General features: G+C 39.5%; 1 protein-coding gene across 14 annotated transcripts in view; it reads right to left on the reverse strand.

Moving 5' to 3' along the window:
• kmt2e (lysine (K)-specific methyltransferase 2E) overlaps nt 1-13,093 on the reverse strand; it is a 135,314-nt gene that overhangs the window by 74,606 nt on the left and 47,615 nt on the right. For 8 of the 14 annotated variants that reach the window (XR_013578108.1, XM_078553201.1, XM_078553203.1 and 5 more), the window contains exons 3-4: nt 5,305-5,509; nt 1,273-1,387 (exon numbers count right to left, since the gene is read on the reverse strand). Coding sequence is in view for 13 of the 14 variants with exons in the window: in XM_078553201.1 (XP_078409327.1) it covers nt 1,273-1,387; nt 5,305-5,381 (192 nt within the window). In the remaining variant the exon portion in view is untranslated. The remainder of the gene's footprint in view (nt 1-1,272; nt 1,388-5,304; nt 5,510-13,093) is intronic. The other 6 variants (XM_078553199.1, XM_078553194.1, XM_078553193.1 and 3 more) reach the window with 1 other exon arrangement.

Genomic DNA, 13,093 nt, shown 5'->3' on the forward strand with positions numbered 1-13,093 from the left:
CGTGTGGGTGGGGGGGGGCGCAGGCAAGGGCGCGTGGGCGATGGCCAGGGTGTGAGGAGCGGGCGAGAGGGATGGGCAGCGGGTGAGAAGGGGGGCAAGGGGGTGGGGGCGAGAGCAAGCTCATGTGAGTGAATGAATGTCTGTGGGAGTAAGAGAGCAAGAGAGCATGTGTGTGCACGCGCGTGCTTATGCTGTGGGGGTGGGAGCCAGAGCCAGGCGGCAAGAGTTGAATGAGTGGGGCCGAGTGTGAGTGTGGGGTGTGAGGGAGAGTGCATGTGTGGGCGGGTGGGGCATGGGGGACAGCGTGTGTTTGTGTGTGTGAGAGACACAGACTGACTAAGTGGGAGTGAGATTATGTGTATGTGTGTGCTCTCAGTCTCAGGTTTTTCACTCACTCTCACCACCACATACACACACAGTGGATGAGGGTTAGTGAGCATCCTGAGACTGGGGGTGTTCCTGGCACACCCACTTTGATCCCCTCACACTGTGGTCATTTTTATTAATTACTCTTTTTTTTAAACTCAACAATTTTATTGCTATGGCATTGCTTCATTTTTGCTCAGCAATTGTTTCTTTTCTTAAAACCGCAACTATATTTTGAAATTCAGTTTATGTTGTGCCAAACCTTATCTTTCTGAAATTTGCTCATCGGCCCCTTGAGTGATAAAATGGAAATGTGGCCTCCTCAAGCGAAAAGGTTGGAAAAGTCTGCTCTAGGGTATATAACCCGTTTCAACCAGGAGCTTGTTGCCATGCGGCAGCTCATTTGAATCAGGTTCATTTTACTTTCAGGTGCTCACAGACATGCAGCTATCAAATGCTGCATTACCCTCCTCTTTCCCTTTCCCCAATGACACTGGATGTCACACATAGCTAAAAAATAATGTTAGACATTAAAGTGACCAATCACTCCTTTCAAAAGGTTTTATACATCTGAGAAAAATTACACAAAAGCAAAAAAATTAACCATTCCGTCACAAAAAGCAAGCAGAATAACCTTGCTATGTGTCAAAAGCCAGCTTATTAAGTAAACTAACACTTTTTAAGTATTAGTAAGTCACAAAAAAACACTAGAACTTTTGTGCATGAAGAAATGACGCAGTAGTAACTTGCATTTGGTTAGATAGTCAATAATGCTGGTTTCCAAATCAATAGTATAACTTGTACTGTGGCAGTTAATGTTTAAAAAAAAGTATCAATTCAGATTTGACCCGAAAAAAAACTTAAGCAAGCAAAACAGGTAGCCATTTTATTAATTCCAGAACTTACTGCATAAGGTAAACCAATGTAACTGTGGGAATGATGGGAACTGCTGGTATATAACTGGTGCGGATAACTGTTTGACTTCTCTAATACCACAGGGCTTGCTTCTACAGATTCTGGTCTAGAAAAAGAGAAAATACATTGAATTATTCACTAAGTTCTAGATTTATTGCAAAATGCACAATTTACTCAAATGCAAATAATTAGTTCATTACATCTCCATTTTAAAAAGCACACACAGAAACAAGATTTCTATTAGAATTAGATTTTTCTAATCTCTTCTTGAAGTCATTTTCTCTATTATTCTGTGGTGCATTACAATACTGCAGAAACATTCACTACCATTGGGGCACCCTCACAAAATGAAAGGTAGCAGCATTGCAACATCTGGCAGAATAGAGCATAGGCATGGTTTAGTTCTTGTTTTACATAATGAAATCAAATTGTGTAGTGTGCATGAGAAATATACAGATACATGTGCACACTTCCTACAAAACCAAACCATGTTTTGGCAAAACAAAAAGCAGAGTAAACTATTACACTGCTTTTAATGAAAGACAGTTAGCAAAATGCAGCACACCGCTTGTAAGACAGTTTAACGAACTCAAGTACAACAGTGAAAGGCCAGTGAAGAAAAACCTTGAATTAACATCATTACAGATGATAAATAACACAATGATTTTATTTCACCTATTTAAGATGTTACTTAATGCATACACTCCATTTCATTGCAAAGAAATGGGGGGTCTTGTAGTGCAATGGTCTCTACCTCTGGGCCAGAAACTCCAGGTTCAAGTACCCATCAGAACTTGTTGGCCACAGGAGTGTTCATGACACGGTTCAACAGGCTGGTAATGACCAGGGAATTCTTCCACCATTTCCACACTGTTCCCCAAAAGGGTAAAAGTGAGAGTCAAGATACCCTAAAAAAATTATTGCAGAGAACTCTGCTGCTAAATTTTGGAGGTTACCATTGCTTGGTTTGTTGAAAAAAGCAAATGAATACAGAACTAATGGTGTTTTCTTCACTGTGGATCAGCTGCTTCAAAACTCCCATGCAATCAAGTCCAAGTGCACATAAAGGGAGGCAAGTGATGTTGCCACAAAAAACGTTGGCAGCTGGATAACATTGCTGAAATGTACCCACTATATGCTTTAAAACATCTTTAATGTTGCTGAAACTGACATTTTCTACAAGCTGTTCCCAGGTAGAACACTAGCTTTCATCAACAAAAATGCTCTCGATGGGAAAAGCTAAGCAGCAAATTATCATAATGGTTTCCACCAGCATAACTAGGTAAAATAGAAAGCTGCTAACGATTGGAAATTTAAACGCCCTCAGAATTTTTGTGGTGTCATTATTCTGCCTGTCAGCCAAACAAACAATACTGTGTGGATGACCAGAGCTCTTTTCAATGAATGGTTGTGTCACTTCTACTGGAGATTAGCAGAAAATTCACCTTGTTAATTGGCAACTGTGGGCTATGAGTTTTTCCAGGTATTTCTGTTTCTATTATCAAATAAGATGTAGAAGCAACATCCGCAGCCAACATGAACTGAGATCACACACACAATGATAGTCAACCCTCAGGGGAGAACACTTTTCAGCAGGTGTTCTTGGACATGACTGCTCAAACAAGATTTGAATCCTCTTTCAATGTTTATATGAAAGTCCTGAAGTCCAGATTTCTGACTGACATGAAAATTAATGATGTGGTGTGCAAACATGCTGCTTTGAAAAAGAGCAAAAGGGACAAAGAGGCCCATCTGGATTCAGAGAAGGTGGCACAAGAACAAATCCCCACCAAGAGCATGGAATCCAATTCTGTGGTCAACAGCTAATCTAGATGTCCTGATGCAAGTTTTTTGAGCTAAATAATTAATTATAGTACTCAACAAACCTAGATAACCCGATGGAATTCTTCCCTATGGTAAATACTTTATGGATCATTGTGCTATTGGCAGAATGCAATCCAGAATGAAATGGCTGAACTTCCCGATGTGCTGTTCATACAGGGCTCAGGTTTTGAATGCATTTCAGGAGTTGCTTTAATGTTTTATGGCACTATAAATGTTTTTGTAGTGTTCAGCCATGATCTAAAAAACTGCAGTGTTGGCCCAAGGGGTTCAACGGCCTCCTGTTCGATGTCCTTTGTCCTGTTTCATTAAAGTCACTTAATACAGGCTACTGGATAATTTCATTTTTAAAAATTAATATTGTATACCCTACAGAATTTTAATTTCATACACAAAAGAATACCATCAAAAAATTTCTGTTGGATTTTTCTCCATTTACTAAATTATCTGAATTTAAAATTATGAAATTAAAATTGCTTGTTTTGGGGGATTTTATCAATGCCACTCTTCTCTCAACTCCTTTCGAAAGCATCAACTTCCTGTTGAGATACAATTCCACAGAAGCCACAGCCCTCACTTGAGTTGCTGTCATTTTTCTGTGACTCCTGACTGAGTGCCAGGAGACTGTCAAACCTACGTATATTTCTCATAAGGATCATGGACAGCAAGATCAGGAATGGGAACTCTAGCAAATGTGTTCCTCCCTAAACCAGAAACACTGAGGCAAACTGTAATGCCCCTACCTCCATCCTAGGAACCAATTTAGGACAAAATGCCAAACCTGGGACTGTAATGGTCCGTTTTACTCAACTACTCACCAAACAATTAGGAGAATCCCTACAAACCTGTTTCTGAAAATTAATGCTACCATTAGGATCATACAACTAAACTGCTCATTAAATGATTGTATACTTTTTAAAAATAATACTGAAACGTATTAATGTATTCAGCAACATATATACACATACTGAAATTTACTTTCATTATACTTTCCAAAAGACCTTCTTGGAACATTTATTTGTACCAGCTAAAAAAGGATTGGTGATGGGTGGAAAACTTTAATCACATCAGAAACTTTCTGTTCTTTAATATTTTAACAAGAGAATGTTTGCTAAAAAGAACGAAAAGTTAAAAACTGACTCAATACTACTCAGAAGTTAACTGAAAAAAATTACATGACATTTGGTTAAACCAATTCCCAAAGTGAATCATAAAATTAAATTTTATTCCAAACACAAGAGCGTGTACATTCATGTAATGAATGATGTACAAAGAAATAAAACTAACCCAACAAGGATGTAATTGCTTTTACACTATTACTGTTCCTTCAACAATTCGCACATGTTGTTTTACAATTGTTGTTAGCTACATGGCAATTGAGTTCTGTAAATGAACAAAACTATAATTTATGCAACTATCACAGAAGATTTTTTTTTAAAGTTATAAAAATGGAGTTAAGAATAGATAATAATCAGACTTGCCACAAAAACCAAGAAGAATTTTGAGTTTGAGACGGTCTGAATCAATAGATCAGCAGCAGAAAAGCAATCAACCAACACGGAAGTAGCAGAAAATTACTGTAGCACGTTTTGCTTATTTCCAACTGCCGGAAAGCACAATAACCTCGTTGTGGTCACCAACATGGTTGAGCTCACATCCTTTAACACTGCTAAATCACTCGCTCAAAGTAAAAACTACTCTGTTGCAGAAAGAAACAAGTATTGCAACATAATACTGATTATTAGTAGCAATGTACTAACAAAGACTTCATAAATGAATGTGACAATTTTCCCAAAATTAAGAGATATCAGTAAACTGATGCTTAATCTCATTAGTTATGCACTCACTGGAAAAAAATGTGTACTCACAACACTGGAAAACAGCTCAGAATTAAAATCTTGGATCTATACATTCCATTCTGTTGCTCAGAGGTGTTTGTATGTGTAGGAAAGCTTAAACTCTAAAGTTTGGCAAGCACAACAAACTCAGAAATATATTTCCTGATGTTTTTAAGATTTGGGCTACTCCTCTCTTAAGAGCTGCAAAAAGTAGACCACACCTCTCATCCTAATAAAGGCAAAAAGATTACAGCTATTTTTTATCTTCAGATCAATTCTTAGTTGAATGACATGTAGTGATCAACGTATAAAAGGAATAACTTTCTATTGTAACAAGCCTCACCTTGTGCAACACTGGAAAGCTGAATTGCAACACACATTGATGACTTTCCCATTTAAGGTATGTGGTTTAATATACATTTCTTTCTTGTTTGGTATGAAGTGAGCACTGCGGTCATTGAGTCATCTGGGTTACAGTAGCTGCACGAGGGTTCCTCTTTCACTGCCTTATAGTTTACACAGACACTGAACAAAATCCAGCAGAAATGCTGTTCCAGTGGTTTGAAAGTGGGGGTGGGGGGTGGGGAGAGAAATGGGAACAGAACAAAGTTTGGTTTGTATCAACAGTAATGAAATTGTATACATTCTGTAAATATAGCTCAATACACATTTAATGAACAAACTCTTGTTTAGTGCTGAAATCAAGTGAAATGGTTCAGCTACAAATGTTTGAAGTTGCAGCTGCAAACCATTTATCTATATTTACACTCTATGGCGAGTTATTTTCACAATAGCTAAGTTTGTGGAGAATTTGTATGAAATTTTATTTATCATGAAGATCATATGCTGGTTCTTTGACTCTCCCTATCCGCCCAAGTCAAAATGCTTTGCATCCTCTTGCCTGCCTTACAGTGGAGAAAATTAACAACTATTACAGTGACCCCCCTGTTCTTACAGTCAACATGTGCTCCTCTCGTTAACCATTTGAAAATGGTACTGCTTAAAATGAAAATCCAATGCCCAGAAACAAAGGATATATTTAGCAGTAACTATATCCAGTGAGGTGGTGGGGGGCGGGGGGGGGGGGGGGGGGGGGTGGTTTACAGCCAAAAGTCTTAAACTTGTAAATAAATGTTTACATGAATGTCAAAAGGCACATTTCTGCAGAATAAGTCAGTTAATGATGACCCCTTCTAAACCCACAACCGCTACCATCTAGAAGGACAAGGGCAGCAGACACATGGGAACACCACCACCTGGAAGTTCCCCTCCAAGTCATACACCACCTAACTTGGAAATATATTGCTGTTCCTTCACTGCTGCTGGGTCAAAATTCTGGAACGCCCTCCTTGATAGCACTGAGGATGTACCTACACCACATGGGCTGCAGTGGTTCAAGAAGGCACTTCTCAAGGGCAATTAGGGATGGGCAATAAATGCTGGCCTAGCCAGCAACGCCCACGTCCCGTGAATGAATAAAAAAGAAATTAATCACAATTAGTTTCTGTGATCTTTTAAATACATTGTTTACATACGAACACACAGATTAAGAGCAGTAGGCCACTCGGCCCCTTGAGCCTGCTCCACCATTCAATAGGATCATAGCTGATCTGATTGTAACTTCAACTCCACATTCCCACCGTTAATCTTTCAGCTTCCTGTTTATCAAGAATCTATCTAACTCTGCCTTAAAAATATTCAAAGACTCTGCTTCCACTGCCTTTTGAGGAAGAGAGTTCCAAAGACTCATGACCCTCAGAGAAAAAATCTCTCCTCAGCCCTGTCTTAAATGAGCAACACCTTATTTTTAAATGGTGACCCCTAGTTCTAGATTTTCCCACAAGTAACAACCTTGTCAAGACCCTCAAGATCTTAAATGTTTCAATCAAGTCGCCTCTTACTCTTCTAAACTCCAGCAGATACAAGCCTAAGCTGTCCAACCTTTCCTCATAAGATAACCCTCCCGCTCCAGGTATAGATCAACTTTATGTTAGCATGTCATTTGTGGAAAATACTAAGTTCAGAATAAGATTTTGCCTATCACCAGTCTAAAGATTAACACGCTGAACTTTTTTCTCTTTCTGTTGGTGGCACCCAATTCCTGTTCATAATAACGAGCAAAAGGATATAACAAAGGGAACTCATGCAGCAAAATTGCCAGTTGCTGAAAATTGGAACCCAGGACAGGTTTTGTTGTAGAACTTCAGGACTATGTTTACAGTCAATAAAGAGGGCTTGAGCCTATGGTGTTTGGGTTACATTGCTTTTACATGCAAAGATTAAAGATTAACTTTTAATTTAAAAATTGTTAAACTTGTTGACTTGTGATGTATCTAATAGCGAGCACAAGAAGTTCAGATATCCTCTTTACTTAATAGCTCAGTTGAATATTTTGTACCAAGGTTATGCTCAATTTAGTTAGGCCAGTTATTTATTTTTCATTGTTAAAACAGGGTCGTTTTCTCAACTTTCTTCATTTACTAACACTTTGCACTAGAGTTTGTAGTAACACTGCAGGAATTTAAAAGGATTCTGTTTCAACTCAAAAATATGCATAAAACAAAATTAAAAGAGATGGATGCATTAATTGCATCAATTAAATACCTAATTAAAAAAAGATTAACAGATGAAAAGCTTTGCGAGTAAACATAACTCAGTTTTTAAAAAAATGTTTGCCAGTCCTATAGTCTTTATTTTTTTCTGTATACAATCTATCGATATCTATGCATATATTAAAACACTCGCATATGGTATGCATTTCCTGTTCACTTTGCCCTGACTTCGTATGTTATAATTCTTGAGTAAAGGTCAACATTTACCCATAATTCTAAAGTTACAGACCCCTGATCACAAGGTGGTGCTGTCATATGAAATTATAATGGTCATCTGCTTCCACAAGATGGCGCTCTGGCGTAGGTTACACTGGTCTACAAGTTGTTGCCTCGCTTTTTCTCTAAATCAGCTAATTTTTTTATTTCCCCAATCTTACACAATACAATTTTTTCCCATTTTAATTTTGGCGAGATTACTTTCTCTTCTTGCAGTCCCTGATTCCTACCACCTCCAGTTACCTTTCCAATCCTGCTGGCTGTTTTTTCATTGGTTCCCAGCCAGCAGGTGCCATCTCCATCTCATTTGTAGTTCCTGCCAACTTCCTCTGCCCTCCTCCACTATATGGCCTATCTTCTCCCACTCTTTATGCTTTTGCACTGCATGGAAAGCTTTTAAAAAATTAACTGGCAATTAGAAACTTGGCTTGAAACTGTATTCTCCAATGCTCTGTTCTAAGACCTTCCAGCCCAGCCTCCACTCCTGCCAAGTGTTGTTGCTGGCTAGCCCCACTGCTTTTATAATATACACTCTTTATAATGCTAATTGCAAGTATGTCAGGCAGATAAAAAGAATAAAGATGGAGAGATAGGGAAGTAGTAATTTATAATAATGGCCATGCTGGTTGGGAGAAGGATTAAAACTGACAGAGACACTGATAAGTGAAGCAAGAAAAATAGAGGCACTGATATAAGCATAAGAGCTGAAAAACGGAGGCAAGTAGAATATGAAAGACAGTAAAAACAGCAACATAACCATGAGACACAGCATCCTCCAAAAGAAGAGCAACTGGTAACTGCCATCTTGCCACTGCATCTAAGTTATAAAGAACACATTCCTGGCTGTGACACGAATCATCGCTTTCCTTATTGTGGGGTTAACAGAGTCTGTGACTGGTAACAGCTTCACCCACATCATTCACTCCTCAAGTTGATGTAATAATTACTTAAGTCAAGAATTGACTGGCTTGTCCATTATATCAGTAATCGTTAAAACAGCATTTGGCACTCTTGGCCATTTTTTTCTTTCCCAAGCACCATTTAAAGTTCGGCCGTATGACAAGTCTAAAGATGAAGTCACTACCTCAGGTAGGTATGCCACCTGTCAGCCTTTGGCTGCTGTAGCTCTAAGTTGTGGAATTTCCTTCCTAAATCTCTCTACCTCTCTTTTCTCCTTTAAGACACTCCTTAAAATCTACCATGCCTGCCTTAATATCCCCTTCTGCGGTTCTGTCACATTTTATTTGATATTGTTCCTGTGAAGTTCCTCAGAACATTTTATTGCATTAAAGGCACTACATAAATGCAAGTTGTTTTGTTGCAAAGATCTCGTCAGCGTTCAGATCAAGCAGATTAGTTTGTACAAGGCACAACATCCTGTCCACAAAGTTTAAGAAAAAGTTGTGCTGCAGCTTAAACACTTCCAGTGTTGAAGTTGCTTGCTCATATAGAGATCACTTATTCTTCTTTGATTGCTTAATTTTAATTAAGTCGGAATGTAAAATCTTACCAGCTTATCAAGCAGAAGTCTCTAATCAGTATGATTTTCAAATATTTCTAAGGATTATGTAAAGCAATCAATCCGGTTTTTTTGCATCAAGCTAATCCCCACTGCTCTCCCCTTATGAAATGCCTTACATCTTCAGATGAGGTTAATCAGCACTGTATTTAATGAGTGATCAAAAATTCAAAGTACCAAAAGTTCAATCAAATGTGGTAACCCTATCATCAACATTAAAACACAAAGTTAAATATCTTCTCAAAAATGTTATTTCTAGAAACATTACCAATGCAAGGAACATCAGTTTTGTTTTTAAAAGCCAGTGGGAAGAACCAGCTGCCCTCCTGGCTCAACCATGCCTAGGAACTGCTGATGTTCTATTTAGCAGCAAACACCATGATTATCCACAAGAAAGGATCAACATCAGATCCAAAGAACTTATCAACCACTTAGTGGATATCATCAAACAGTTGTGCTATTTTCTAAGCTGACATGTCATGCGCTATGGTGATTTTTTTCCCCAGCTGAAAGGTTCTACCAAATCAATATAAGTAGACACCCAGGCAAAACTGGGCAATGAAATGGGGAAAAAAATACAATCTATTGAGAAGACAATAGCAGTAACTCTGCCACAATGCACAGACTAAAATTATGTTGACCACTCACTTTTGCTCTGTAGGCTTCCAATCTTTCAATTACAAATATTTAAGGCAAAAAAATCATTCAACTGAATAAATTTTTATTTTTGTTGAAGGGTAAAGTAATATTGTTATAAAGTTAATTCCGACATTAACACTAAAATTACAGCAGAGTGTTCAATCTCAGAATCACACTGGGTTAGCTGTTAACTTGAAAAGACTGAGTCTGAAAAACAGCAGTTGGATTTAAGTGTTTGAATTGTAATGTTGCAAGAGTTGGGCTATTTCAATAGCACTTGAATAGCTTAATAATATAACACTATCCATTTACACATACATTTACTTTAAATTTATTATGATATGTAAAAGGTGAACATTATATATGAGAGAGGTAACACAACTGTTTTATACTCAAAGATGTAACTAATGTCCATCCAAACCTATAGATCACTCTGTCACTCAATTCTCAACATCAAGGTTTGCAATAAACCTGAAATAAACTGCAGTTTTACGCCCCACTCAGAAGTAATCTTGGCAGCAGATCTCAGGAGTAACACACAAGAATGCTATTGAAAGTCTGCAGTATCAGCAATACAGTTTTGAAAACTGGAGGTAATTTTAACCCCAAGAACAGGTGGGTTTGAGTCAAGTCAGAGCTAAAAATCTCAAGCCCTAACTCAAAGATTGGCTGGGTGGTTAACAGTGAGGGTGAGTGTCTTGGGCTACAGGAAGATATAGATGGGATGGTCAAATGGGCAGATAAGTGGCAGATGGAATTTAACCCTGAAAAGTGTGAGGTGATACACTTTGGAAGGAGTAATTTGACAAGGAAGTATTCAATGAACAGCATGACACTAGGAAGTTCTGAGGAACAAAGGCACCTTGGCGTATGTGTCCATAGATCTCTGAAGGCAGAGGGGCATGTTAGTGGGGTGGTGAAAAAGGCACATGGGACACTTGCCTTTGTTAACCGAGGTATAGATTACAAAAGTAGGGAGGTCATGTTGGAGTTGTATAGAACCTTGGTGAGGCCACAGCTGGAATACTGTGTGCAGTTCTGGTGGCCACATTATAGGAAGGATGTGATTGCACTGGAGGGGGTGCAGAGGAGATTCACCAGGATGTTGCCTGGGATGAAACATTTATGAAGAGAGGTTGGATAGACTTGGGTTGTTTTCGTTGGAGCAGGGAAGACTGAGGGACGATCTGATCGAGGTGTACAAGATTATGAGGGGCATGGACAGGGTGGATAGGGAGCAGCTGTTCCCCTTAGTTGATGGGTCAGTCACAGGAGGTTTAGGGGGGATGTGAGGAAAAACTTTTTTACCCAGAGGGTGGTGACGGTCTGGAATGCACTGCCTGGGTGGGTGGTGGAGGCGGGTTGCCTCACATTCTTTATAAAGTACCTGGATGAGTACTTGGCACGTCATAACATTCGAGGCTATGGGCCAAGTGCTGGTAAATGGGATTAGGTAGGTAGGTCAGGTGTTTCTCACGTGTCAGTGCAGACTCGATGGGCCGAAGGGCCTCTTCTGCACTGTGATTCTGTGAACCCAACCCACTCTCCAAGTTTTAATGGAGGTGACAGCAGGTGGACAATGACTGCCAACCCTCTCCCAAGAGGCGGATCACTCATTTGAATATTTTAATGAGACTTTGTGCCGCCAATATTATCTCCTTTCCTTTAACAGTGGCTGCCTGGTCATCTTGAGCCTCCAGAAATCTAGCAGTTAAAAGGAGTAAGGACTGTTGCAGGAAAAGGCAAGTACTTTTTCAGCTCTACTTCTGTGTCGGGAGAGCTTCCTCCTGGCATCCACAGGAAAACCTGTTCTCCACTCCACTCAATCAGACCCCGAGCCCCCATGATCACCAAGCACTCCACTGGCCACAGCAGTCACCAAATCGCCATCTGTCCCCAATCTCTCTCTGATCCCACGTGATCATCCCCAACGTTTCAAACCATAGTGTATCCATCACACCTACCCCTATCCCCCCACCCCACCCTTCCACTCGCATTCTCTATTACAAGGAACAGGAAACCTAACTGTTCCTGGGCTGCAGCCCCTTCAGGAGCATTCCCCACCAAAAAAGGTGCCAAGCCTGTCAGTCAGGGTGGCTTCCAACAGGGAATCCATGTAAGATAAAAACATGCATACATGTTAAAACTGCACAGCATTTGGGGAAGCCCAGTTTCCTGGCCAGAACTTCACTCCTGCCATTCCACTAAATGTCACCTGGAAATCACACTCCAGTAAATAGGACAGTGTATAAGTCAGGGGTGAGTGTGGAAAAATCAAGAAAGTGGTGAAAGATCATTCATAATGTTTCTAGTGTTTGATAACAGGAGACTAAGGCAAAAACCTTAACATGAGCTGTCTAAGGGTTACCTTGATGCCTCAGTGGCTAACTTCATTGTCAGAGAAATTCCAGGTTTAATCTCATCTATATCAAGTGATTTAGTCCTCAGGGAAAAAGGAAGGGCATCCAAAAATACAGGTCCTTGGGTGAGTGAAGACACTTAATATATAAGCATAGAAAAATAGGACTTATGACAAAAGTCAGGTTCATAACACAGTAATCAAGCAGGATGCAGAAAGTGCAGGGAATAACAAAAAGGAAATAAGCAAAAGAGTATGAGAATACATTCATGGGTGATATAAAAGGGAACACTAAAGTTTGGGTGAAAGGTTCATCAAATAAAGGCTGTGATTAAAAGAAAATTCTCCAAAAAGAAAACCTTTTTGTGGAAACAGAGAATGTTGCTGAGATACTGAATAAATACCTTATACTTGTCTTTAAAAGAGGATGTTGCAATGTGACACTGGAGAAATTGGAGAAAATAATGGATAATAAGGGGGAATTTAGAAGTGTTCAAAATAGAAAAAAATATTTGGTTCAGATGGGATGTATGCAAGATTGCTGCAGGCATTGGGTGGGGTGTGTGTGAGAGAGAGAAGGATGACAGCGGGGGGAGAGAGGGCAGGAGGAAGAGTGGGGACAAGAGAGAGAGACAGAAATACAGAGAAGGCTTGTGAATGTCAGTGGCCAGGCCAACGTTTGTTGCCATACCCAATTGCACTTGAGGTGGTGGTGGTTGGCTACCTTCTTGAACCACTACAGTCCATGTGATGTATGCATAGCCACAGTCTTATTAGAAAAGAAGTT

The sequence above is a fragment of the Cetorhinus maximus genome, chromosome 12 (genome assembly GCF_964194155.1).
Source record: "Cetorhinus maximus chromosome 12, sCetMax3.hap1.1, whole genome shotgun sequence".
Taxonomy (NCBI): Eukaryota; Metazoa; Chordata; class Chondrichthyes; order Lamniformes; family Cetorhinidae; genus Cetorhinus; species Cetorhinus maximus.